This window comes from Mustela nigripes, chromosome 1 (assembly GCF_022355385.1).
Source record: "Mustela nigripes isolate SB6536 chromosome 1, MUSNIG.SB6536, whole genome shotgun sequence".
Classification (NCBI taxonomy): domain Eukaryota; kingdom Metazoa; phylum Chordata; class Mammalia; order Carnivora; family Mustelidae; genus Mustela; species Mustela nigripes.
Window position 1 is genome coordinate 121,028,926 of NC_081557.1, and position 27,291 is coordinate 121,056,216.

The following is a 27,291-nucleotide window of genomic DNA, read 5'->3' on the forward strand; positions in this document are numbered from 1 at the left end:
CTCCATCAGTATATCTTATTACACTGCACTCACCTATCTTCTTGTGAGGTTCTGTCCAGTTCTAGAATTCTGTGTGTCGAAACAGATCTGGTCATTGCATTCAGGGTGTGGTCCTTTGAAAACTTAAATTGGAACATGATGCTGCCCCGAGAAAGCTCACAAAACATCCCCCCTCAATGAGAATAATAACTCAGGTGCTAACAGTAGCCAAGGAGGCTACGGACATTCACCTTGACCCTGCTGGCATACTCACCTAGGGCCTGTGCTCCCTGCAAGGTTGCTCTTCCACCTCCTTCCAGTCTTGATGGAGAAAGAGAGACCACATTCACATAACTTATTACAGCATACTGTTATGAACAGTATCACCTTCCCCATCAGGCTTCCTGTCGCCTTGCACTCCTGGCTCTTGCTTCTCTTTTTCCTTTTTCCCACAGTCCTATTCCCCCATAACACATTATGTAATTCTTATTTTGTTTATAGTCCTTGTCTGTTCCTTGAGGGAAGAATATAGGCTCGACAAAAGCAGGCACCTCTGTTTTGTTCATTGATGGCTCTTAAGCCTGGCACATAGTAGGTGCTTACTAATTCTTCAATGAATGGACATTGGGTCCTTGAAATCTAAAGGTAGCAAAACAAATATATCCTAAGCCTGATCTCTAAATTGTCTGGTTTCCCCCACTCTTCAGTGATCTGGCCTCCAGGCATGGGGATGGGGGGTCGGTGTGAGGAACCCAGAGACCCCAGTGTTGAGATGAAATCAGCCACCTAATCTCATGGGTTTCTGGTTTGACCCCCCCCCCGCCCCCGCCCCACCGCTTCCCTTTCATTTCTAAGAGGAAACCAGTAAGCTCTGACTTGGGGAAATTCAAGACAGATTTGGTCCGTTTCCCCAGGATTTTGTTCTTTGATCCTCATTTCTGGACAGTGTAACTGGAGGGGGTGAGGGAGGCTGACTGGAAAGCAGAGGGGGGCCGAGATGGGGAAAGGGAGGGAGGTCCGAGCTGCCTTATGGGCCCTGAGTAGATTTAAACAGTAACGTCTGGTAGGTCTTGCAGGGCTCTGAGTCCCTTCCAGGATTTTCCCCTTAAAGGAAAGTAGATGAGGAGGAGAGGTGAGTGTCTCCTCGTAGCCCTGGGGTTATTAGGATCTGCTGAAGCAAAGTAGCAAAAATGCAGCCCAGATATTAAGGTGTGACTCAGACTTGAATGCAGGTGGGACTTTAAAGACATTAGGGCCTCCACTTGTTATTTCAGGGGTAATACACGGAGACGCCCCCTCCCCTCCTCTCCCTCCCCCCTTTCCTAACTTGTCTTCTCTTTCCCTCCCACCCTGTCTTTATCTCTCCCCTTCTTTCCCTGTAGCAGGTGAGAAGAGAGGGGGAGGAGCTGTTACATGCATTGGTTCCTCTGTCCCCTCCCTAAGAGGCCGGCCGTCTGGCCCAGTTCCCGAATTGTGCATTGCCACACCCTTCAGGCCCACAGTCCCTGCTTCCCCACGTCTAGGGACCACTCCCCCCTCTGCACCCCTTGTTGGGCCATGTCTCAGGACCCTGCCTGCTCCCTTGGGTCTGAGCTGTCCGTCTCCCCATCTGAGCCCCCTGTTGACAGGCAGGCCCCAAGGGCACGGCAGGGCCCCCTCTGTGCCACCCCAGGGGAATAGCTTCCCTTCCACCTGTCTCCCTGGAAGGGCTGATGGCAGAATGCGACCTCCAGGGTCCCCGCGCCCAACCTCCCGTGACCTCCACGACACTTCTACCTCCCTGTGAACAGAAACCCAAAAGGGGGCCAGCTGGACCTGCTTGCCCCTCTCCCCTCTTCCCTCGGCTCTCACCTTCCCGGGTGGTGCGGCTTTCCCTTTCCTTTCCTGCCTGCGTAGCTGCAGGCCTCCTCTGTCTGGCGCCGGGAGGCGGAGAAGGCGGAGGGCGCGTGTGGGTGGTGGTTGGCCGGGCCTGACTCCTCCACGGCCCTTCCTGAGGGCCAGAGAGAGGTGTTAGTGTCAGAAAAATATTGTAGTCATGCTCACCCCGTGGCCTCAGACACTCCACCACGCTCGCGGCGTCATCCGGCGGCTGCAAATGGGAGGTTCGCGGAGGTAATGAGTTACACATGCTCCTGGCCTCGCCGCAACGCCTGCAGCCAGGCTGCTCGCGGAGTGGAGGGCCCGAGGCCCCCGTGCCGGAATTCAATTATTCTCCTCGGGGGAACCCCTTCATCTGCCTTCTCACCAATCAGATCGCCCTGGTGCATCTTGGCGCGTCTTAGCGCTGGCGGGAAGCCGCCCAGGGGTAGGGGTGGGTTTCCTGGGTGGGTCTGGCTAGGGCCTCGGCTGCGGAGGGTCACCGCCCTCTACAGGTTGGAGAGTCCCGCCGCGGAGCAGGAGGAGAGCCAAGGATTAACTGGTGCAGCGACGCAGGGCTTTATCCATCCGTGTTCCCCGGGGGCGGCCAGGCTGGGTCTGGATGCGGGGTCTCTCTTGCCCAAACGGGCTGTCCCTCCGTATGATGGGGAAAGGCCTGGAGAGGTGACAGGCGTGTGGACATTGCAGTTTGGCCGGTTGGGGCTCAGTGCAAGGGTGTTGTGTTTTGCGCCCCACTCCTTCATTCCCCTAGGCCACCATTCACCCGGTGCTCTGCCTCGCTGGGTCGGCCATTGGGGAGCAGCCCCGGCCGGAGGTGGAAGGCTGGAAGACAGGGAAGGCAGAATATTTATTCCCCAGGGCCTGCCTTAAGGGGTCACCTTGGGCTGCCAGTGTTCTCCCACCCAAGGTCACTGCCCCATATCAGCCACTCTTTCCGCACGGTTTTCTCCTTCCAGGGTCCAGCAGCTCTTTCGCTCCTTGACCGTGGGGGCTGGGGTGCTTGCATCCAGAGGGCACAGCCGTGGTGGGCATTTCACACCCTGGCCACGCTTTGCACACATTCCTTGATTAAATCCTGTAAAGTGTCTTATTTTGACTGGGCCATCTGTTTCACTGGGGCCTTGACTTTCTAATCCTCAGTGTCCCCCTCTACAAAATGGGGATGTTACCTCATGAGAGCCGTGGGAGAATCAGGTGACATAACCCACGTAAAGCGCCTTGTGCACTATAGACTCAAGATACACATTTCACTTCCCTGCCCTTTGGGGAGTCCCCTGTAAATCCTGGGGAAGTGAGGAGGAAGGAGGGCGAAAGAGCAGGTCAGGAGCAACTGCGGTCCCCCCTGTCCCCAGGGTCTCCCGGAGACACCCACATTACTTCTTAGGGTGTCTTAGGCCTGGTTCTTACCTTCTGCTGAAGAAAACAGAGTTTTGGTTAGTGGGACCCCTCGTGAAGCCTAGATTTTCGGGGAAATTGAGCAAAGTCTTTTTGTCCTGGTCCCCAGCTAGTAGAATCGGTAGGCAATGTTCTGGACCCTGAGGGCTGCTGGTTCTGGGGCATGTGTGAGTCTATCCATTTCCCACCCTGATCAGAGGCAGGAGGCTCCCAAGGGCCTTCCTGAGGTTTGCCACCAGAAGAATCAAGGGATGAGTTTCAGTGTCCCTGGATGGAGGCTGGTGTCTTGTGGAGGGAAGAGTGAGAGGAGCCCAGAGGCCCCAAGGCCCCTTCCAATATAAGGGGACACAAAGGGACCCTCCCCTCTCTTCTCTCACCCAGGCCCCCAGCCCCTAACCGTGGCATGCCATGCACCGTTACTCTAGGGAGTGAGGGCAGGGGGGATGGCTCTGAGGTGAATGGTGCCGACCCGACCCCTGGCCTGACACACTCCGGAGTGGGGGTGCTGAGAGGAGGTCTCTGTGTCAGCAGCACCGCATGTGGGAAGGAAGCTGCACAATGTGCCCTGAGTAAGGGTACTGACCAGGCATGGCGATTCCTCATCACATCACCCACTTCTCCCCACTCAGAGACCCTGCTCAGATGTTCTTGGCCTTCATTCCCTTGTTCATTCATTCATTCATTCATTCACTCATTCTTTTTTTTTTTTTTTTTTTGTCCTCATCTTTCAATGAGAAAGGTGCTTTGCAGGCCCCCCTACAGAGGCTTTGTCCTGGCTACATGCAGGGAGAGGGGCCAGGAGGCATGAGACATGGTCCTGTCCTGTGTCATTGCACTGTCACTGTGGTTAGTCCATCCCCTGCTCCTCCCAGAGGCCCAAGGGCTCCTTCCAATATAAGGGGACACAAAGGGACCCTCCCCTCCCTTCTCTCATGGTAGACCAGCAAGACATGGATCCATAAGCAAAGTTTACTCACCTAGAGATGATCCGGTAGGAAAGACACTCGGGGTTTGGACCACGTGGTTGGTACAGAGCAGATACAGCCTCACTCGTCCCAGGCACCCCAGTCCAAACTTAACATCCTTAATGATCTTGTCTTCTCCATTGCGGGGATGGCACTGCATGGTGGTGAAACCCCACAGCCCACATCCACAGGTTGAATTCCAACCCCAGCTCTGCTGTGTGCTGGCTAGGAAACTCCAAGCCCGTCCTTAGCCTCAGCTTCCCCTCCTCTAGCCTGTGAGATAATAGCCCCCAACCCAGGGTTATTGTAAGGGCTACCTGAGTAACTCCACATCAGGTCCTTTCAACAATACCTGATATATACGGGGCCCTCCATCCATGTTTGATCATAGGAAAAATATGGTTGCATCCCTCTATTTTTCTGCTTCTGCCCTAGGGTCTGCCCAAGGCACCCTCCTTCCTCCACATTCTGTATTCTCAGTCTCTAGGACAGTCAGCTTCAAGAACAAGTCACCTTGTTCCCAAGTTTATCTGGTATTGCTTCCTGGTGTCAGACAATAAACAGCATGACTGCTGCCCCTTGAATCTAGAAGATCCAGCTTCTCTCTTTCTCTTTCCCAGGCCCTCATGGTCCTTGTCAGTCCTTCCATTCATACTGTGCTGCTGCAGCTGTGTCCTTCTGGACCATAAGCCCCTTGAGTGCAAATGCTTTCTGCTTTGAATGTATCTTAATATGCCCAACATGAACACCTAGACATAAGACACCGTAGACACAGGACGCCCAGCACTGTGTCTTGCGTATGGCAGATACTGTTACTTGTTGAATGAATGCGTGCATCCCTGTTCACCAAATCCATAAGTACCAGGTGAAGGAATGCTTAAAGAGGTGAATTTAAGACAAAAGCAACAGTGACTTTATTCATCCTAAGATGGCAGGTTTTATGGTACTGCTGGTGCATGCGGAAATAAAAGGTCATGGTTCCTGCCCTCAAGGGGCTTAAAGTCCCCTGAAGACACAGACAGGAAGACCAGTCCTGCATTATAATTTGATTCATGCTCTAATGGAATTGGGTGCAAAGTGTAGATAGAGGGGAGAAGAAGGGTGCCTACGTGGGCCCAGGGGAGGAAGGAAAGCGCCCTGTGAGGATAGCCGCTGGAGTGAAATATGGAAGGGCAGAGAGCAGTACGCCTGCTAGAAAGGGCAGAGAAGGCTTACCCAGTCAAGGGAGGTAGCACAGAGCTCAGGCTGAGGAGGGACAGTGGTGGGAGGTCCTGGACATTCACTTTTTTGAGCTCTGCTAGGCCAGGCACTGCTCTGAGCATTTGACAGGTATGAGCTCATCTGATCCTTACGTCAGCCAGTGAGATGAGTCCCATTATTATAGCCAAGTGATACAAGAGGAAAGCAAGGCTCGGAGACCTGGTAACTTGCCTGAGCTCACAGTTAGGAGGGACTGGTGTCTTTGTTTACTGGGGCTGCCATTGGCAGTCCCATGCAGACCAGGTGGCGTATGAACTACACACATTTGTTTCTCACTCTGGAGGTGAGAGGTCCAAGTTGAAGGCACAGGCAGATTCTGTGTCTGGTGAAGAAGACCCTCTTAGATGGCCTCTACATGGATGACCATCTTCTTAGTGTCCTCACGCAGTGGGCGAGGAGAAGGAGCCCTCTGCGGTCTCTCCCATAAGTGCCCTGATCCCATTCAGGAGGACTTGACCCTCATGACCTGATCACTTCCCACAGGCCTTTCCTCCAAGTATCATCATGTTGGCTGCAACAGATGAATTTGGGGGGATACAAACATTCAATGTATAGCGATTGGAATCAGGATTAACTGAATCTATCGCCCACACTCTTAATTGTATTGAAGCTAAAGTCATGGAAGGTCTTCTGTCAAATCCATAGGAATTTGGGTCTCTAGAGGCAATAGGAAGCCAGCAAAGGGTTTCCAAAAAATGAAAGGAGATTTCCATTTTTAAATGGTCACTCTAGCTGCAGGAGCACATTCGATTTTTCCAGCATTACCTCTGCTGAGCCATTTCGGTGGGTCGGGGGAGAAGCCAAGGTGCAGTGGATTAAGTCTGGCTTGATTGAGAGAGTGAAGACCCAATGCAGACTCTGCTTTCCCAGTGCCTGTCCCGGAGGTGGGGGAAAGACTCAGCTGGGTGGTAGTGGGGAATGTCAGGTAGAGTCAGGTCAGTAATCTAGGTGAGAAATTCTGTGCCTCCATAGTGGTGAAAGCAGTGGAGGAGTGGGGAGGCCACACAGTGTTTAGATTAGTGCTGACGGATGGACAGTATGTGGGAAACAAGAGGAGGTCCAGCGAAGGGGCTCTGCTGAGCACCATGCTGAAAGGCCTGAGAGCTCAGGACGTGAGGGGGCAGCAAAGGAGGCTGAAAAGGAACAGCGAATGAAAGAATCATATGAGTGTTGAGCCCTGGAAATGCAACCAAGTAGAAGTGTGACCAACGGTGCCAGTGTTGCTGAAAGGTCAAATTGAAGGAGCACTAAGCATTGGCCATCAGACTGAGCCATTGGAGATCCATGGTGACCTGACGTATTAGTCAGCTTGGGCCGCGTAACAATAGCCATTGATTTTCTCACGGTTCTGGGCACTGGAAGTCTAAGACCACGGTACAGGCAGGGTCGGTTCCTCTGGAGCCTCTCTCCTTGACTTGCAGCTGTCTCCCTTGTTGGTGTGTCCTCTTGTGGTCTTTTCTCTGTGCATACATGCTCCTGGTGTCTCTTTGTGTGTCTGCCTTTCTTCTTATAAGAACACCCGTCAAATTGGATCCAGGCCCAACCTAACAGCCTCATTTTAACATAATCTCTTTAAAGACCCTATCTCCAAATACAGTCACATTCTGAGGCAGTAGGGGCGAGGGTTTTAACACAGGAGTTTGGGGAGGACACCATTCAGCCCCTTATACCTGGCAAGAGTGATTCTGGCAAAGTTAGATGGGAGGAGGCTGAATGGAGTGGGTTCAGGACAGAACAGGAAGAGAACGGAATGCAGTGTGTACTTGCGATTCTTCCAAGAAGTTCTGCTGTACAAGACGACAGAGAAGTGGAGGGGAATGGAGATCAAGAATGCATTTTGTTTTATTTTAAGATGGAAGAAGTAGTATGGTTTGTGCAACGGATTGATGCTCTGCAGAGAGAAACACTGGCTAAGTAGACGTGCTGGAATTATAACCTTGAGAAAGTATGAGAAAGAATCTTTTTTTTTTTTTTTAAGAATTTATTTATTTATTTGATAGAGAGAGATCACAAGTAGACGGAGAGGCAGGCAGAGAGAGAGAGAGGGAAGCAGGCTCCCTGCTGAGCAGAGAGCCCGATGCGGGACTCGATCCCAGGACCTTGAGATCATGACCCGAGCCGAAGGCAGCGGCTTAACCCACTGAGCCACCCAGGTGCCCATGAGAAGGAATCTGATGTGAGTCAGGGGTTGTTGGCTCAGGCAAGAGAACACACGGTTCGACTACAGTGACCAAAGGGAAGGCAGAGTGCTAGGACCTGGACCTAGGTCGGCGGTTATGGTGTGGGGAGAGTTTAAAGAAAGCTTTCTTCTCATTGCTTCTGTTTTCTTAACTGGGAAAGCAAAAGTGAAGATGGAGGAGGAGGCATGAGACAGGTGTCCGGGGATGAGCGTGTGGCTGGCCTAGGAACAGGTGGCAACCCCCTGGTTAGTATCAGAGCCCACTTGGGTCTAACGGCCACGACCTTAAAGTCAGCCCAGCAAGCTTGGCAGTGTGGTTTTCTGTTTCTGGCTATGCTCAGTTATGTGAAAGGCAGGGCAGAGCCACAGAGTTAGCTCTAATCAGATTTAGTTTTGCCAAGTATGAGGATGCCAGAAAGAGGCAAAGAGATTGAAGGTGTGTCTAGCAAGCAAATAACACAAATCATGAAATCTAAGTGGGGAAAATGAAGGAAGGAAGGACTGAGGGGGGAGATGGGAGAGGGGGCGGGGGGCAGGCAGTAGGGTCCAGGTGAAGTCAGGGAGTGCCAGAGTCAGAGTTCTTGAGGGAGTCCTCCTCAGGAAGACAAGAGAAGTGGTAATAATGTGGGACATTTGAAATGGAGATTAGGAAAGAGTTCCGAGGGCACCTGGGTGGCTCAGTGGGTTAGAGCCTCTGCCTTTGGCTCAGGTCATGATCCCAGGGTCCTGGGATCGAGTCCCGCATCGGGCTCTCTGCTCAGCAGGGAGCCTGCTTTCCTTCCTCTCTCTCGGCCTGCCTCTCTGCCTACTTGTGATCTCTCTCTGTCAAATAAATAAATAAATAAAATCTTTAAAAAAAAAAAAAAAGAAAGAGTTCCAATTATTGACAAAACCAATAAAAATGAAATGTCAGCCACATATGCAATTTTAAACTTTCTAGTAGTGGCATTGAAATGTGGAGACACAGATGAAAGTAATTTAGATACATGAATATATTTTATTTGCTCTAATATATCCAAAATATTATCATTTTGATATGTAATCACTATAAAAAAATGATCGAAGTATTTCTATTTTTTTTCCCATGCTGAGCCTTCACAATCCACTGTGTATTTTGCATTTCAAGCCCGGCTCAGTTTGGCCCACATTTCAAATGCGTCAGGGCGGAGGTTGAAATCAAGAGAGGAAAAGAGGTCAGGAGGAGTTTGAAATGGAGACTGAGAGAGAGTGAGAGCAGAGAGGGGAGGGGTGAGCTGATGTCCCTTAGTAACAAGAAGAAGTGTGCAGTTGTGATGTGAGAGTCCAAGATTGGGGGGGGGGGCGTTCTGGAAATAGCAGTGAGGAGCAAAGAAAAACACCTATGGCACCCTTGGGCCAGTTGTATGAGACTAGGAGGGAGAAAGCCACACTTGGGAAGGCAAGGGAAATAGGTTTCAATTAGAACAAAAAGAAGAAAGTGAAAGAAATATTCAAAGCAGAAGTTGACAAAATTAGAGATTTTTTTAGAGGAGAGGCTGGGAGGTCCAAGGGCTGTCCCGTGGGAAGGTTTCAGTATCTGGGCAGATAAATGGCCAAAGGAGGATAAACAAGGCTGTTTGGGGATTTGCGTGGGTGATGGGGAGGCCAGGGGGTTCTGGGGCTTCTGTGGGGCCGCTGGAAGTCAGGACCCAGGACTCGGTGAGACTGGTCATGCTGGTTTCAGCAGAAACAGTTGGTGAGGCTGTGTTTGTAGGAGGGGTCTTGCCAGGAGCACACAGATGTCCTAGGGCAACCTCTCTGCCCATCAGGGTGGCATGTAGACAGGGTTGGGGGGCCTCATCCTACTGCCTCAGCAGCTCTGGAGTTCATTTTGGCTCTTGTGAAGGTGAGGAAGCCAGGGGAGGTCCGGGAGGGGTTGGGGCTGGTAGCAGGATGGTGAGAAGTCATCATAATAGAGGGATTATATGGGGGCTCCCCCTGGGTGGGCATATGGCACAGGCAGGCCCTGTGTTCGGGGCCTCAGTATATTGTCTCTGTTCAACCTCAGTACATATTATTATCCCCAGTTTGTGGATGAGAAGGTGAAGTCTTAGATGAGGTCAATGAGGTCAACTGCCCAAGGTCACCCAGCCAGTCAGAGGCGGAGCCTAATTCAAATACACCCAGCTGTGGTCCTTAAACCCCACCCTCTGTGCAGCTCAACCCTTCCCTCCCTGCCGGGACTTGGAGCCCCTGTACCATCACTGCTGGTGGCAGTGAGGCCTAGGAGCGTGGGTTCTTAGAGTTTAAGGTTTCAGAGGTGGAGACATTCTGGAGGATGACGAAGCCAGGGTGGGGCCGTGGGAATAAATGGTAGCGATGCAGGAGACAGATGGAATGAATTATTCCAAGAGGTGACGTTGACAGGAAATAGATAAAGTGCAAGTAGGCTTGGACAAGAGCACAGGGACAGGGTCTTAAATGGCTTCAGAGGGAAGCCTGGGACACAAACCTCAAGGCAGACACAAACCTCTCAGGTCAGAGAAGTGCCTTGCCCCCGCCAGCGCCCCTGCCCCTACTACCCTGCGGGACTTCTGGCCTGGAGTCTAACTGCCGTATGCAGATTCCGCCGTGGGGTCTGGAAGATATAAACACAGCTGTGAGGACGGGGCCCAGCCCTGCAGACGTGGTTGCTGGTTAACGTGAGGCTCACAGAGCTGCTGGGGGGGGGAGGGGGCGTGTGATGGTCCCAGCCTCCGCACAGTGTCCCCAAGCCTCTGTGCTCCTCAGCCTTCCCACTCCTGCTTTCAGCTTGAGATCCATTCAAGTCAAGAAACCCAGGATGTTCCAAGTGCCCACGCAGAAGCCCTGTCTTTAGAAAGTGTGGTTAAGATAGGAGGATACAGGGAGGGGGCTGGCTGCTGGCCTCTCCCGACACCGGGGTATGGGCTAGTTTCTATCATCTACCTGTCACCTTGGGGAGCACAGGGAATCTAACTGATGGACTAGGAAAGGAACATACCAGAGACCCAAAGGGGATAGATGGCAGCCATCGGCTCAGCAGGGGCAGACTGAAGAGAGTTACTAAGGGCAAAGGAAACTGAGGACAGGCTTTCCTGATGAGGACCATACACCCCAGTTTGCACGAACAGTCTTGGTTTATGCCCGCTCTCCCCACCCCCCACCTTTTTTTTTCTTAACATATAATGTATTATTTGCTTCAGGGTACAGGTCTGTGAATCATCAGTCTTGTACAATTCACAGCACTCACCATAGCACATACCCTCCCCAATGTCCATCACCCAGCCACCCTATCCCTCCTCGCCATCCTCAGTAACCCTCGGTTTGATTCCTGAGATCAAGAGTCTCTTACAGTTTGTCTCCCTCCCCCAGTCCCATCTTGTTTCATTTTTGCCCTCCCTGCCCACTATGATCCCCTGCCCTGCCTCTCAAATTCCTTGTGTCAGAGAGGTCGTATGATAATTGTCTTTCTCTGGTTTCTCTGGTTTATTCCACTTAGCATAATAGCCTCTAGTTCCACCCACGTCATTGCAAATGACAAGATTTTGGGGGTTTTGATGGCTGCATAGTATTCCATTGTGTGTGTGTGTGTGAGAGAGAGAGAGAGAGAGAGAGAGAGAGAGATCTTTATCCATTCATCTGTTGATGGACATGTAGGTTCTTTCCACAGTTTGGCTATTATGGACATTGCTGCTGTAAACATTCGGGTGCACGTGCCCCTTCGGATCCCTACGTTTGTATCTTTAGGGTAAATACCCAGTAGTGCGATTGCTCTATATTCAACTTTTTGAGGAATCTCCATGCTGTTTTCCAGAGTGTATGCCCGCTCTTTCTGCATAGTGATTAATAGAGCACAATTTGCTCTTAAAAAGTTTCTTTGTTTGAAGATTATCTCATGGTTTGTCCATAAGTGAAAGTGAACTTGACCTTGTCCCACTTGCCTGGTGAGTTGTATTTTGGCTTTTGGGTTCTCCAGTACCGTTTGACTTCCATATACTCTGCCAAGTGTGGGAATTCATTTCTTCATTCCAGAGTTATGATGACCCCGCAGCTCTGACCTAAGGATATTGATTAAGATGTAAATGCAACATCTGAAGTATGTTAAGCATTTCCAGGGTATCCAGGGGGAGTTGCTTCTAACATTTAGGCTTATATTAGGGGTCCCTGAAGGGCGTTGATGGATAGAGATAAGAAGGGTGTGGTCTTGCCAGTGGATGGATGTGGACATGAGGAGATGTGGATGTGGATGTGTACGTGAGAACATGTGGACATGAGAAGAGCCCGTCCGCCTGCCTTGCAGATGCCCAGGGCTGCCCCTGGGACTTTGGCTTGTTGAGTGTGCCCTTTCTCTGCCCTCTGCAGATGGTCCTCCTGGTAAAGGAATTCTGTTTTATGGTCAGGAATAAATGGTTGTTCTCACGACTCTATTTCTAGAGAAGTTTTTAAAGTTCCAACGTCCTATTTGTAGCTAGTTTGGATCCTTGACTCTAGGAGGTGACATGCCCTTTTTTTGAGGAGCAAAATTCCATCAGTGAGGGAAACCCAGAGATGGAACAGCACTTGGGTACCAAGGTGACGTGAGTGGTTAGGGGATCAGTCCTACTGCAAGCTCCCTGGCTACAGTTCCTGTGTTGGGGTAAAGCTGAGATAAGGGAGACAGCCACGGGGTTTTCCTGCATGCTCTCCACATTCTCCTGCACGCACTTGTCATTGGTCTGGCACCGGCTAGCTGAGGGAAACAGAGCTTCCCTTTCCACGGCCGGACTAACTGGTCCATGCAGGTGGAGTCTGGGAATCAGCAGTCTTAGCCATTACCTCTTGCTCAAGAAATGGTTGCTGAATGGACAAATAAACTGACCTTAGGCTCCTTCCTCTAACTTCCCCATTATGTGCACCAGGACCCCAGCCCTGGACCTCACATCTTCTTTCAACAGGCCAAAACATCCCAGCCCTGCCACTTTGGGTAAATTACCTAACCTCTCTGAGGCTCAGCTGTATCATCTATAAGACAAAAGTAATAGTACTTGCCTTTGTGAGTGCTGTTGTGCTTAGAATTAATGTTACCTAAGCACTCAGCCCAAAATAGGTGTTTGTGGGGATGGAAGATGTTATTCTGTTGTGTCCCATTGTTGGAGGTCCCAAAGCAATTTTAAAATGTAGGGTTTGGGGAGCCTGGGTGGCTTAGTCAGTTAGGTGTCTGCCTTCAGCTCAGGTCATGATCCCGGAGTCCCGGGATCGAACCCTGCGTTGGGCTCTCTGCTCAGCGGGGAGCCTGCTTCTCCCGCTCCTTCTCTAACCTGCTCTGCCTACTTGTGCTCTTTCTCTCTCTCTGTCAAATAAACAAATAAAATCTTAAATAAAATAAAATGTAGGCGTTATTATTATTCACATATGGTGAGGCCAACAGGTCAGGGGAGGACTGCCATTGAAAAGATGGTTTGTGAGGCACCTAGATGGCTCAGTCAGTTAAGCATTTGACTTTTGATTTCAGCTCAGGTCATGGTCTCAGGGTTGTGAGATGGAGCCCTGCAACAGGCTCTGAGCTGAGCACGGAGTCTGGTGAAGATTCTTTCTCCCTCTCCCTCTGCCCCTCCCCACCCACTTGCTCTCTCTCTGTCTCTTTAAAAAAATTAAAAATAAATAAATTAAAAAAAAAAGATAGTTTGTTGCTCACATCACCTCATGTCACAGAAGGGTTTGGGTGGGTGAGGCAGTGTGAGTGAGCTTGGGATGCAATAGCTTGAATCATTTCGGTGGACTCTGTGACCTACAGCTGTCCCTGGTTGTCTGGTACCCAGCTCTGGGCTGAAAGGGTAGGTGCTCAGTAGTCTGGAGGGAGGAAGTGGTGAAGGAGGTAGTGGTCGGTCATATGGGCTGTTGTCTGGGTGGTCTGCACAGGAAGGGCTTGCCGGCAGGCGAGTGTCTTTCTTTGGGCCATCCCTGGGAGGGGCAGTCTCCGCAGTCAGCAAGGCCCCAGGATGTTTAAGTATTAAATACAGAAACTAGAAAACATGGCTATTACAAAAGTCTAAATAATGGTTTGGTTTACCCAGTAAATCTGCATTTCGTTGATGAGTGTCATTTGACCACAAACAGCCAATAGATGTTAACTGAGCTCCTGCACTATGGGCCCGGACCTGTGAGATGCAGAAATGAGTCACAGACACTGATCTCCGGGAGCTGATGCCCTGTGAATCTGTATTTTTGTGAATTGATTTATGGATATGACTGTTCACATTATTACCTGTACCTTAATTGGCCAGTTTCCCAACAAAGCTCTATGATGATAACTGTTGCTGGCTCCAGGCCTTAGCAGGTGACAAAGGGTGAGTGGATCTGAGGTCCATCGTCTTCGCTCTGATCCACTGAACCCCTTTGGCGGCTCAGCCAGCTCTGTTTTCCAGCTGAGGCCACGAGCTGGAGGCTACTGAGCCTGTAGGTTTCAGGGACACTTCCTGCTCGGTCCCGTACAGGTGGCATGCGTTGGGATCTTAGCCTTCCTCTTCCAAACCAGATACCCAGATGGCCCTCCCAACTCAACTGGGGGCATTGGGGGAATGAGACGGGTTGTTAAATGTATCCATTCCTGCCCTGAGGCTGGACCCATTCACCAGATCAAGGCGACCAGCCGGCACCACCAGCAACCGGGGAAGAGCAGGGACTTACAACTGAACAGAGCTGAGCCCTGGCTTCCACACTGCAAACACATCATCAGATGACTTATTTCCTCTGTCAAGGGGCCAGGAGAAAAATTGGGAATCTTTTCGAGAGGGACCCAGGGCCACTCTGTAGGAGTGTCTTTTGGCCTGAATTTAGGCAGAACCCTAAGCCCGCTGTTTGAGTGACTGCACTGACAGCATTTCTTCTAATCCATGCCCTGCCATGTATGTCAAGAGTAGGGCATCTTCTACTGGCCCAGGACCCACTGCTGCTTCCTGGGGACTCCGTGGCCCCTCCCTTCCTCCTGGGTCCCTGAGACCGGCCAGCTCACCTTGACTGCCCTCATCTCCCCTCCCACCTGGCTTTCTCTCTCCATTCCTCAGCCCAGCTGCAAAATAATAGGCGCCCCAGCCAGAGTCCCTTCCTCCTCCTACTTTCCTCCTACTGAAAATAAGCACCCAAGCCCTTGTTTTCAAGAATTTTTATGCAGAGTAACGTGGGAAATAGATAGGGACTGAGAACAATAACAAATACTGTAGGGACATTACAAAATTGCAAGATATCTCTAGAAGTATGAGAAGAAACTGTCCTAGATCATCACAGCATCTACACTGAATTAGCTCTGGCCATCCTGCCCTCCACGCAGCTCCATTTCCTAGAAATGAATGCGAATGTCTCAGACTCATCTGATCATGCAGAAGACCGTGGTCACCTTTGCCTGTCACTCTTATCTGCCTCGGGGACTCAGATCTGTGGGGCCACCAGGCACAGGTGACTGGTGTCCTCTGGACAGCAGCTGGTGGTTCAGGACCCTCCCAGCAGCTGGTGGTTCAGGACCCTCCCAGACTTAGGTCAGGTTTGAGGGCTGGTGCATGGCTCTCCCCCGTGGTGTCTCTGCCTCACACCCTCCTCTTCCCCTTAGCGAGGAAAAGCAAAGAGTGGTGCACGTTCAAGCCAGAAAGGGACAGCAGCTTCAAAGACAGAGGTTATTTGGGGCTGCCGAGTACAATGAACAATGTGAGTGGTGAGTAACCAGAGTGAGGATGATGAAGTCAGCCTTGGGTGGTTTTAACAAGATCCTTGGATGAGATGAGCCCGGAGGTCCCTCCCAGGAATCAACCCTTATTTCCAACTACTGTTTATGAACTGTGGGACCGAAGAGAACAAAAGGAAAATGACTGGAGTGTTTGTTGTTGGTAAAACCGAAGTAGGTGACCGCTGAATCACTTGCATCCTGTTTTCTATGTTGTTTGGAACCCAGTTCTTTGGAATGAAGTGAATACTCACTTTTATCAATTTGTATTTTTTTAAATGGGAAGAAAATAAATTCAAACAGATAACTCCTCAAATGCACTATACTTATGATTAAGAAATTGAAAACCTGGGCGCCTGGGTGGCTCCGTGGGTTAAGCCGCTGCCTTTGGCTCAGGTCGTGATCTCAGGGTCCTGGGATCGAGTCCCACCTTGGGCTCTCTGCTCAGCAGGGGGCCTGCTTCCCTCCCTCTGTCTCTGCCTGCCTCTCTGACTATTTGTGATCTCTCTCTGTCAAATAAATAAATAAAATCTTAAAAAAAAAAGAAATTGAAAACCTATTTTTTTCAAGGAAAGGCTAAACTGATGACAGAGATAGCTCAGAATGTTTTCCCGTGTCTCACAGTTAACACAAGACAGAGGCAGGCTATGAACCCACGTCTACAGGGCCCCAAACTCACGCTTTCCCCCTGCAAGTGTATGAAGAAACGGGAAATCAGAATTGCGAAGGCTCCCACCACAGTGTGTCCCTGACACCAGGGACTGTCTCCTTCTCAGCTCAGCAGTCTGGGGATGAGTGGCTTAGAGATAAATTTTCTTTTTCTGTTCCTTAACACTTGCTCCCATGCCCCTCCCCACCCTTAGCACACAGTACTTGAGTCCAAACTCTTTGCAGGATCAGGGAGGCGGGGAGACTCTCGTTGCCATGATTAAAAGGAACCTTCACACTTTTAACCTGGGAATAATCAAGCTGTTTGAGAGAACCACATCTGAATGTGTCTTATTAAAAAGGAATCAGAATTAAAAATCTAAACTAAGCTCTTACAATAGTGAGGCTTTCATGGATTTTCCAAGAATGTGTCTTCACATTCTCTTTTGATATGACAAATGCCTTACTCCCAAACTGTGTATCTCAGTGCCATAGATGTGTGATTTCATCTGGAATCAGAATCAGAAGATACAGGGGTGGGGTTGAGGCCCCAGGATGGCTAAGAAGTTCCATGCACGATTGCCCTACTCAGCCAGGATTAGCGTCAGTTCAGCCCTAATGAATTGCTCCCACAGTTTACCTACATGGGCTCTACGTGGCAATCTGATGTCGTGGGTGTGCAAGGAAAGCCAAGATTTGTTTAATTTAATTTAAGACCAAATTTTTGCCCCAAAATGTGTTTTCACAGCCATCGGAAATGTATCAACTATTCGCGTAAGACAAATGTAAGACAGGACCTTTGCAGCAAAAATAAATGGTTTACACATGTCTTCAGTCTTGCAAAGAACCTTATTGTGGTCCTGCTGTGTGCTGGTTGAGAGGTAGAGAGCAGTCAATGAGACCCACCTTGCCCCCAGAGGACCTTTTAGACACATTGGCAAATAGGTGTAAATAGACAATTGTGAATAATGAGGTTAGTGCTAGCAATGTGGGCAAGGTTCTGACATCATTTTTTTTAGTGGCACCTAATCCCTAATGTTCTACCTTCTAGAGTCTTTTTTTTTTTTTTTTTAGATTTATTTATTTGAGAGAGAGAGAAATAGTGCAAGCGGGGAGGAGGGCAGAGGGAGAGGGAGAATCCTCAAGCAATCTCCATGCTGAGCTAGGAGCCCGATGTGGGTCTCAAACCCAGGACCCTGTGATCTCGACCTGAGCCGAAATCAAGAGCCAGCCGCTTAACCAGCTGAGCCACCAAGGTGGCCCCTAGAATATTCTTAATCTTGAATATCTAAAAAGTTTGGCTTTGCTTCTCTATAAAACAATTCTCCTTCACTATAAATGAAACCAATTTCATCTTGCAGTTTGCTGTTGTACTGTGATTTAATTACTCTTACAGAAATTGGTATTTCTCAGAATGTGGCTATATACAGTACAGTCATGCTCAAGAGAACTTTAAACGATATATAGGTATTAATTTGTTTTTTCAATATCTAGGGGATTTATTTTAATGTGTCATAGGAAGATACTAATTGTCCACTTACAATGATACAAAGTGTCCTTCACAAATAAGTGAAAGCTCAAAAAAAAAAAAAAAAGAGTGACTAATTAAATAACAGCCTAGAGATACTGGACTGTGGCAAAATCGTGCAGGCAATATGCAGACAGAATGTCTGGAGGTGGGGAAACCATGGATCTGCTTCCAGCTGATCAGGAAGCCATAGGCCCCATGCTGAGATAAACAACATCTTCCAGCCCGGCACTCAGGGGCCCGCTCTGCAAGTCACTGTGCATTTATTTTTTCGTTTCTACTTGTTTCCTTGGAGCCACTGGTCTTGCCCTTCCCAAGCCCCCTTCTCTCGGTTTTCTGATCTCCTGCAAAGCCACCCTCTCTTCAGGAGGCTCCGACAAGATGGAAAAACCTTTCTCTTGATTCCCCTAGATCTTGGAAGAGTTTTTTGTTTGTTTTGTGTGTGTGTGCCATTTTCTCCCTCGATCTGGTCTTGTGTGCGACCATGTCGGCAAACAACAGCTATGTTTAATAACTAACAGCTTTGCCTGCCGCTTTGCTCATAACTGTTCTCACATGGAGGAAGAAAGTTTCCTTCTTAAAGTCACAGTTTTCAAATTAATAATAGCTGTAAATCAGACGATGATGCTGATGGGGAAGATAGTGGATTCTAACTCATCTAGAAAGGCCTGTCCTTCTCAGCCCTGCTGAGTGGCTGCCTTCTTCATGCACAATCTGGGAACCCCACACAGAATGAGTCACTGTCTCTGCCAGGCAACACTGGACTTGGGCTATCCCTCTATTCCATCCCAGTTTTGTTCACACCTGTGTAACCGATGCCTGTTGACATGCCTTCTTCCTCTCAGATGTGAGCCTCTGAAGGGTGGCGGCCATATTTTAATTTCTCATTCAACAAATATTTTGAATGCCTGCTATGTGCTGGACCCTGGGCTAGGAACTGGGAAGATGGAAGCAAACAGGATGACACTGTCTCTCCCCCATGCAGCTTGTCGTCTGCCTTTTATGGTGTCTGTCAGAAGTGTATGAGCTATCTGTTGCTGCATAACAAGTTACTCCAGAACTTAGCAACTTAAAATAACAAAGATTTATTATCCCAGTTTCTGAGGAAGCCATGGGTTTGCAAGGAAAGCCAAGATTTTTGTCTACTTTTTCAGATCCAAATTATATGTTTACGTATATATGTGTTTGCATATAATCTGGCAGGAATCTGGGAGCGTCTTAGCTTGGTTTGGCCCATGGTCTCTCATGAGACAGCTGGCAAGATCTTGGTCAGAGTGTGGTTATCAAAGGCTTGATTTGGCTGGTGGATCTGCTCCGACATGGGTCTCAGTTCCTTACCAAGTAATCTCTTCATTGGGTGTTCATGACATACTTCCGGTTTTCCCCTGAATGGATGTTCCAAGAAAGAGAAAGTGAGTAAGGAGAAGCCACTGTGTCTTTTGTGCAATCTCAGAAGTGACATACTATCACTTCTGTGGGTCACACCAACCAAATCCTGGTGCAGTGCTGAAGGAGACTACATAAGGGATAGGGAGAGAGCCATCTTGAAGGCTGGCTACCACAATAGGGCAATTGATAGTGGGTGGTCAGTAAATGTCTGTGAAACTTTTTACCTCAAGAATCCATGTCAACACTTTTGTTTTTTAAATAGACTTTATTTTTTCAGAGTGGTTTTAGGTTTACAGCAAAATTAAGTGGAAGTACAGAGCATTCCCTTATACTCCCTGCCTCCACACATGCACAGCCTCTCTCAACATCCCCACCAGCATGGTCCATTTGCTAGAACTGATGAACTTACATTGACCCATCCCTATCACTGAAAGTCCACATAGTCTATGTTAGGATTCACCCTTGGTGTTATGTATTCAATGGGTTTAGACAAACATACAAAGATATGTATCCATCATTATTGTATAATATGGAGTAGTTTCACTACCCTCAAAATCCTGTCTTCTCCTCCTATTCATCCTCCCTTTAGACCCTGCCTTTTCCAGAATGTCATGTAGAATCATAAAGCATGTAGCCTTTTCAGGTTGGCTTCTTTCACTTAGTAATATGCATGTAAGTGTCCTCCATGTTTTCACATTTTTCTTTTTTTTCTTTTTTTTTTTTTTTAACAAATAAGTGAACATATTTTTTTGCCTTGGTTTTACTGACTATATCATTTTGGAGTCTTTTTAATCTTCCAATAAGCCTAAATAATTTAAATGGTTTACCCAGCTAACATGCTGCTGCCACATTACTTTAAAAAGTCAGTAAATGTGTTTTAAGCAGACTTAGTAACTTGTCTTTCCCCTGAATCATCTTTTTTTTTTCCCCTTACAATCACATTCTCTAGCTAACTTGCCAGAATCATTCACATTCTGCTTGTCTAATGCATTTGTGGAGAACCTCTGTTTGAAATTCTTATATGTTATACTGAAGGCAGATTTTGTTTAATGTACAAAGTTGAGTCTTGCTAAAAAAAAAAAAAAAAATGATGCTCTCTGAGAAGAGGAGGCCTGTGTTGTGCATTAGTTGATGAAGGGACCTGTCACCAGTGAGTGCTGGTTATTAAACAGAAGACTCAGATAAAGGGGAAGGGAACCTTTCTTTCTTGATGGGAAAAAATAGAACTAGATCATTGCAGTTTTCCCCAACAAAGGCAATGAAGGAAGAGCCCAAGATTGGTTTGGGATAAACATCAGGATAATGGCATTTCAGCACGGGAATCTTCTGACCCTTCTCAGCAGTTAGGTGGCCACTGGCATCATCTAAAGAGGAAGCGGGAAGTAGAGCAGGAGGGCTGGGACAGTTGTCAGGATAGCAAGAACTTGTATTTGTTTAGTATCCAATGCTGTGCCTCCCATTCTGACTCTAGGAAAACAGCCTCATCTCTAATAAGTTGCAACCAGGGACCCAGCAGCTCTCATGAGAACAACAACAACAAAAGGCAAAATGCAACAAGAACCCTTCAGATTCAGGAGCAAAACTGCTTATAGAGTCTGTTGTGTAAAAGGGATAGAACATTCTGGAAAAGGAGACTTAAGGGAAGTTAAAAAAATGTACTCTTCTCGGGTCTTAGTGGAAGAGCAGGTTAACTTTTCAAAATTTGCTAACAGTTAAGGGGTGATGAGAATGGTGTTTGACTTTGTATTTCTTTAACAACTTGCTCCAAATTGTACCCGATGTTTTATGGAATTATTATGTAATTGTTCTACTTAGATGTTTGAGCAGCAGTATTTTTAGTGAAATGGAGTAAGTGAGTGGGAAAATGTTCTTTACTCAACACTACCTCTGGGGAGCCAGGACACAAGTGTGGTCACCTATCCTCTTGCTCTCAGTAACCAAACCTCTCAAAGGCCCCAGAGGTGATCATGGTACCTGAGGGGTAATGAGTAACCCTTGAAGCATCTCACTAGCAAACCCCCAGTTGCCAAGGAATCACAAACATCATTACATCTTTAAAAACATTTCAGAGGGGCACCTGGGTGGCTCAGTTGGTTAAGCATCTGCCTTGGGCTCAGGTCATGATCCCAAGGTCCTGGGATCAGCAGGGAGTCTGCTTCTCCCTTCCCCCTCTTCCCTTGTGCTCTTACTTTCTCGCTCTCTCAGATAAATAAATAAAATCTTTGGAAAAAATTTAAAAATAAATAAACATTTCATAGTATCATTTATTTTGACTTTTTTCTCCTCCCACATCTTCCTCCATGTCTAGCACACTCCAGTTAGTTAGCGACGTTGTCCATCCCAGGAGAGGGAGAATAATCATAATAGAGACATGCATGTTTTGGGAAAGATGCCCTCTACCAATTCCTGCCTGCCCTGCTGGAAGTTAGGGCAAGACAACCTCTCTTCTTTCCACAGTCCACAGATGAAGCAGGTGGAAGTTAGTGACTTCCCGGCCTCTGCCCTGGCCATCTGAGAAGCGTGCCTCGAAGGAGGAGTCCATCTGTAAACTGAAGGGGTTGGACTAACAGATCCACGAGGTCCTGTAGAGCACTGATATTTTTTGCCATTCCGTATTGGCCAGAAGCTGATGAGCCTCATGTAGTTTCACGGAATGAAGTTACTATGTCTTCTCGTTAATCTAAACCTGTGGTTGCTAACGGGTGGTCAGATCTGGCATGTAAGCATGTTTTGTTTACATTCCCTAGTGTTTTGTAAGTTTTTTGTCTTTTGTATTATTATTATTTTAGTTGTCAACACTTTAAAAGTAGGGCAATTTCTCAAAATTGCTTCTGGCTTGTCTTGAAAATTCTGTCCGGCAACACCTGGCCCTTACCCCTCCATCACAACCTCTACCATACTGGGTGTGAGCTGTCAGGTTCCCCAGGGCCACGTGACCCAGTTTGTTCATTTCCCTCCCTTTCTGGCCTCTGTAGACGTTAAAGTTTGCAACCCCCGTTTTAAATTTCCTCCATATTCTCTGGGTTCCATGGGACAGTGATGGTCTTGTAAAGAACACATATTGCAGCCTATCTGAGCTTTTTCTCCTGCTTTTCCTGGCTCCAGGAGAGTGGGTTTGTTGGGCATATGAGCTGTGGGCATGCCTGCCTGGGTCGTTTATGAATGCAGAAGGTGGGAGGAGAGTCAAAAGCTCAAAAGCTTGTCGTGTTCTGGAACGTTCCCCCTCGTTACAGCTGCATTACAGATGTGCAGAAGGTGTATGAGAGGTTCTGTGTGAGCATCTCCATGCATTAGGAGAGATGAGACCAAAAGAAAAAAAAAAACCACTATGAGGTATTCAAGTGTTTCATTTTTCTCTCCTCTTCTTACCTTTATTGTCTAGGTCCATGCCACAAGCGACGAACAGGAGGCTGCTGCACCCAGCTGGGCTCCCTGTCAGCCCTGAAGCATGCAGTCCTCGGGCTCTACCTTCTGGTCTTCCTGATTCTCGTGGGCATCTTCATCTTAGCAGGTAAGGGCACCCTCTCCTGGTCTGACCTTTAAGCATGCAGCAGGAGGTGTGCGGGGAGCAAGAACAGATGGAAGCCCGAGAGGTGGGGCCTCTGCTCTTCATTTCCCCAGTCATAAGCCCGACCACTGCGCCTGTCACCATGGAAACTACGAAGAAGGACACTGGCTGGTATTTCAGACCAGCGAACTCTTAGCAGCATTGCCCATTTCATGTGGGATTAGGAGTTGGCAGGGGCTATGTGATCTTGGGAAATCCTGAGTCCAGGAGCAGAGACCTGTCTGTTCCCAGTGGCTTCTGACTTTTCCCACATCACCATGGGACTTGTCCATCACACTGGTCCTCTGTGGAGCACTGTGCTGTGGTTTGCACAGAGACGGCTAAGTCCCTTTTCCTGAGGATGATGAAGATAGTCATGAGACATTTTGCTGCTGAGGCTAATCAGAGTCATAATACACCTGTTGTCATAATACACCATTTGCAATTACTGGGAGTGGGATGGGTTTGCCCCAGGCAAGTTGGGTTCTTCTCCCTGGTTTCCATCTACAAGACAGGCTGGTCATATGCTGGAATTGGGAACACATTCTATGGCAAGACAATGCAGAGCTCATGGACTTAGAAAGGGATCAAATGGAGGACCCCGCTGTTTTGAGCAGCCCAGCTCACCACTCACAGGTTACCCCACCATGCTATAGATGGTGTAACAGATATAGACAGAGGTTGTGGTAGTCTCTCCTGACTCCCACCCACCTTTCTCAATAGAGGTATGTAGGTGTTGATAAAGTAAAGCCAAGGGATCATTTATTTCACCCTCACCTGTCCTACATGGGTGCCTGCTTTGTGTTGGGTTCCATGCTAGGAGTGGAGACACGGCCAAATAAGACTCATGGGCTTCTTTTAGGGAGCTCCCAATTGGGAAACAAAGCAAAGGTACACAGATAGAGCCCTGTCCTAAGGTAGAATGGGATAGGGTTGATGAGGGGGACCATATTTTGACACAGCAAATGCTGTGGTCATCTACAGGAGGCGCACGTGGTGCAAGTGTGGGTGTTGTATGGAGGGGGTTAGTCAGAGCAAGGCTGCTGGCCAGGCTGAGATGACTTTGACTGTTGAGGGTGGGGTCCTTGAGTGAACTCTAGGACAGGGATCTGGAGGTTAAGCACTTGCAGATGACCCTTCACTGGACATCGTGAGGCAGATGCCCTGGACCTCACTGGTCTTGTCCTACTTCCTGTCAAGTGAGCATAGTCAGCTGGGCCCTGTAATGGGATGTTCAATGCGGCCTTCACCTTCGGGGTTCTACACTCAGGGCAAAGGGCATCATTAGGGGTATTGTGTGTCCCACCACCCATTGACCTGGGGGTGGAGGGGGGGCGGCCAACAGCAACAATGAGAGAAACTCATGATTCATCTCAAGGACCCAGGGCTAATATCCAGCCAGAGGATGACTTGAACATGTTCTTGGGCTGCTCAGTGGGAGATTGGGATCTGGGTTTTGTGGTCTTGGCAGCCACAACCATAACAAATTTCCAGAATTTTTGGAAACTGTTTCAGCCCAGCAGGAAAGCTAGGCTATGGTATTACAATCCCTCTGCTGAATAGGAACTTTTAGGTGACAGAAGAGGGTCTCGAAGAGAAAGCCAGACACATGGGGACCCTGGAGCAGGTCTCTGGAGCCTGGAAGGCCTGGAAGGCATCATCTCTTGGGAAGAGGAGACCTGCCAGGGAAGGAAGGTTCTTGTCTAGTGCCTGGAGGGTTGCCATATGGAAAAGAACAGGCGTGTTCTGTGTGGCCTCAGAGGGTAGAAGTAGACAAATGGGTGATATTGTAAGGACGCAGATTCCCATTCAAAACAGAGGAGAGTTCCTAACAAGTAGTGCTGTCTGGCATGATGCAGAAAGACTTTCCTCCTGGCTTAGTCAACTCGGAGGTTGAATGGGATTTATGATGACATCCTGGAAGTTTCAGAAGGGAGGGTAGAACATGGTTTTCCAATCTAACCAAAATGTTGCCACGCCTCATTAGCTATTCCGTGTGGAACCTTGGGGAGGATACTGATCATTGTGATTACCTTTGAGCCTGAAGTTTCTGGGTACCAGATTGCCTGTGTGGCATGATAGTTTGGGGTAGATTTGAACTAATCTGATGAAACAGAGCATCATACTTTATCTCTTGGCTCTGTCCCTTCCCCAGGTTCTTGTCTAGAAAATCATGTGGGCCCCTGGGTGGGGCTCGGTGAGGGTGGCCAATGAAAAATATAGTCACCAGCTGCCTCTCCCCCAGGGAGGAGACTTAGGAATGTGGTGGACAATTCTAGGGTTCTTTAAGGAGATCCTACCTGACCTTAGGTAGGAAGTTTCTTCAGATTACCCTGATTGAAGACCTCCATTGGTGCTCCTTTTATGAAAATATCAAAACCATGATTCAGTGTAAACCAGAGCCTGCCTGGCCTTGCATTAGTTCTGCTGTGGCTGCTTCCCCACCTTGGACAGAACATGTTCTTCATTGTCCTGCCAAGGTTGCCTTGCACAAGAGGTGCTAAGGACTGAATTGTGCCCCCACCCCCAAATTTATATGTTGAGGTCGTATCCTTTAATGTGATGGTATTTGCAGGTGGGCCTTTGAGAGGTTATTAGGTCATGAGAGCAGAGGCCTCATGATAAATTAGTACCCTTATAAGAAGAGATGGGTGAGGAAGGCGGAAAGGGAAAGGAGGGAGAGAGAGAAAGATCTTCTAAGTGAGGACACAGAAGAAAGGAGTCATATGTAAGCTAGGAAAACAGCCCTTACCGGGAACCAAATCAGCTCACTCCTTGATCTTAGACTTTCCTGGTCTCCACAACTGTGACTGATAAATATCTGCTGTTTAAGCCACTTGGTATTTTTTTTAGTAGCCCAGGCTGACTGACACGGGAGGATCTCTGTCTGAACCACTCTCAGACTTCAAGGCCTCCTTGTTGACGCAGAGATCATACATCCTACTACTGGATGACAAAATCATCCACTGCAACCAAGTACCATGTCTGACAAATGCTTGCTCTTACCATGTTTCAGTATTGCGAAATTATAGCCTAACTACAGAACAATATTACTCTTATAAAACCTCCTAGGAGACTTGTCTCAGTTCATCTCTTTATCCAAGTATTTGAAATAGAAGGTAAATACTATACCTCCTATTTATGCATCATCTTTGCTTCCCCTGTCTGATCCAGCCATCTGGATTTAAATTATTTTCACCCAAACTATTTTCTCATTTGGGCTTTCTACCCACCATCTACCTATCCGTTCCTGACCAGCATCCTCTTAGGAACTTTCCTGATGTTCCCATAATATTTCCAGGTTTTATGCACACAGCCTTCCAACATCTCTCAAGGAGGCTGAGACAGTCCCTTCTTCCCACCCTGAAATTCCTCTAAGATTTTCCATCTCTTCAAGTCATTGCTTATGACCTGGACTGATGGTTCCCTATTATGTGCTTGTTGTGTTTCACGTTCAGTTTGGGACAATATTGACCATTGGGCTTATGTTCATAAACAAGAGAGTTGAGAATGGATGGTCATGGGGTTATGAGGTCCTTGGTCCAGCAATTTAGGGAAGATGTGATGGAGTGAAAGTGTTAGAGGAGGTTCACTGTTATTCATGACTATTCAGGGACATCACCGTGGTGACAAGGGATGGTCATGAAGAACAACATCTTCCACCTTGCTCCTGTCATGACACTACTAGGGAATTGCAGTTCCTGCGGTAAAAATGTAATAGCAGAAGGGGGAAGTGCAAACATCTCGGTCTCTGATTTCTCAGGAAGCTGGAGTTTTATGGCCATGTAGACTACAGAGCTGGAACAGGAAGAGTTCCTGTGACATGGGTTAGGTTAGGTATTGTGGGTTAGGATCTCAACATATGAATTTGGGAGGATGCAAACATTCAGTCTGTAGCATGGGAATAAAAAGGATAATGAGATGTGATTTCTACTCTGGGAGAGTTTAAAATCATCAGCAATCAGCACACATACACGTTAGGACAGTGTGATGTGGCCACTGCTATTTGCCAGAGGAGCGTCTGCTTGTGTAAAGGAGGGGATGGGGAGGCTCTGACTCCCAAGAGATGGAATGGCTGGAGACAGCTGAACACTAAGTGATCCAAATATCCTTTGAACTGAACACCTCTTTTTTTTTTTTTTTTTGATCACCTCATTCCAAACAGGTTTTTGACTCTGAAGTCAGAGAACAGTGTGCTCAGAGACCATATCCATTTATATGGCCAATTATTGATTTCATTATGCATCTCGGAATTGAGAGTGTGATGCTCTTGGACTTTATTGGGACCACCTGTTGGAAACAGTGCCACGAAATCCTCCTCTGTGCTTATTGTAGGGGTGCTGTGGAGGATGTTGTTCATTCCATTACACAACATCAACACATGCAGAAATTATTTTCTGTCTTAGTTGCAGAAGGAGGTATGCTCGCCTTGAGGAATTAGTTTGTTTTCACCCAAGGAGACTGTGAATCTGAAAGTAATTAAAGTTGCTTTCAAGAGGCAGTTAATGCAAACCAAGAGTGAGCTGTCATCCCACTACAAGATGTATGAATTTGAAGGTAATTAAAATGAAAACCTGGAGACATATCTGTGGTCCTCCTACAGCTACTGTATAGACTTTCCAGAAAGCATTTTTCTGTTTGTCTCGTTCCTACTTCTATTTAGCATCTCACACACGTCCTTTATCTTGTTCACATCTGTTATCTTACTGTATTTTCTGTATCCTTGTAAACTGCCTTTATCCTTTTTGGAACAATTCTGCCTACTCTCTTCAATTCTGCAAGTGCATGATGTTTTTAAAAATGCAAATGATAAATGAATGAGTGAGTGAATGAATGAATGAATGAATGAAT

General features: G+C 48.0%; 1 protein-coding gene and 1 long non-coding RNA gene across 3 annotated transcripts in view; one reads left to right on the plus strand and one right to left on the minus strand.

Annotated features, from left to right (window-relative positions):
- The window catches only part of LOC132013569 (uncharacterized), a 6,045-nt gene extending 4,164 nt beyond the window's left edge, over nt 1–1,881 (minus strand). The window contains exons 1-2 of the long non-coding RNA XR_009403036.1: nt 1,831–1,881; nt 254–300 (exon numbers count right to left, since the gene is read on the minus strand). This is a non-coding gene — a long non-coding RNA (uncharacterized LOC132013569). The remainder of the gene's footprint in view (nt 1–253; nt 301–1,830) is intronic.
- SCARA5 (scavenger receptor class A member 5) overlaps nt 1–27,291 on the plus strand; it is a 119,485-nt gene that overhangs the window by 7,460 nt on the left and 84,734 nt on the right. For both annotated transcript variants that reach the window (XM_059393496.1, XM_059393505.1), the window contains exon 3: nt 22,276–22,404. In XM_059393496.1, the coding sequence (XP_059249479.1) occupies nt 22,276–22,404 (129 nt within the window). The remainder of the gene's footprint in view (nt 1–22,275; nt 22,405–27,291) is intronic.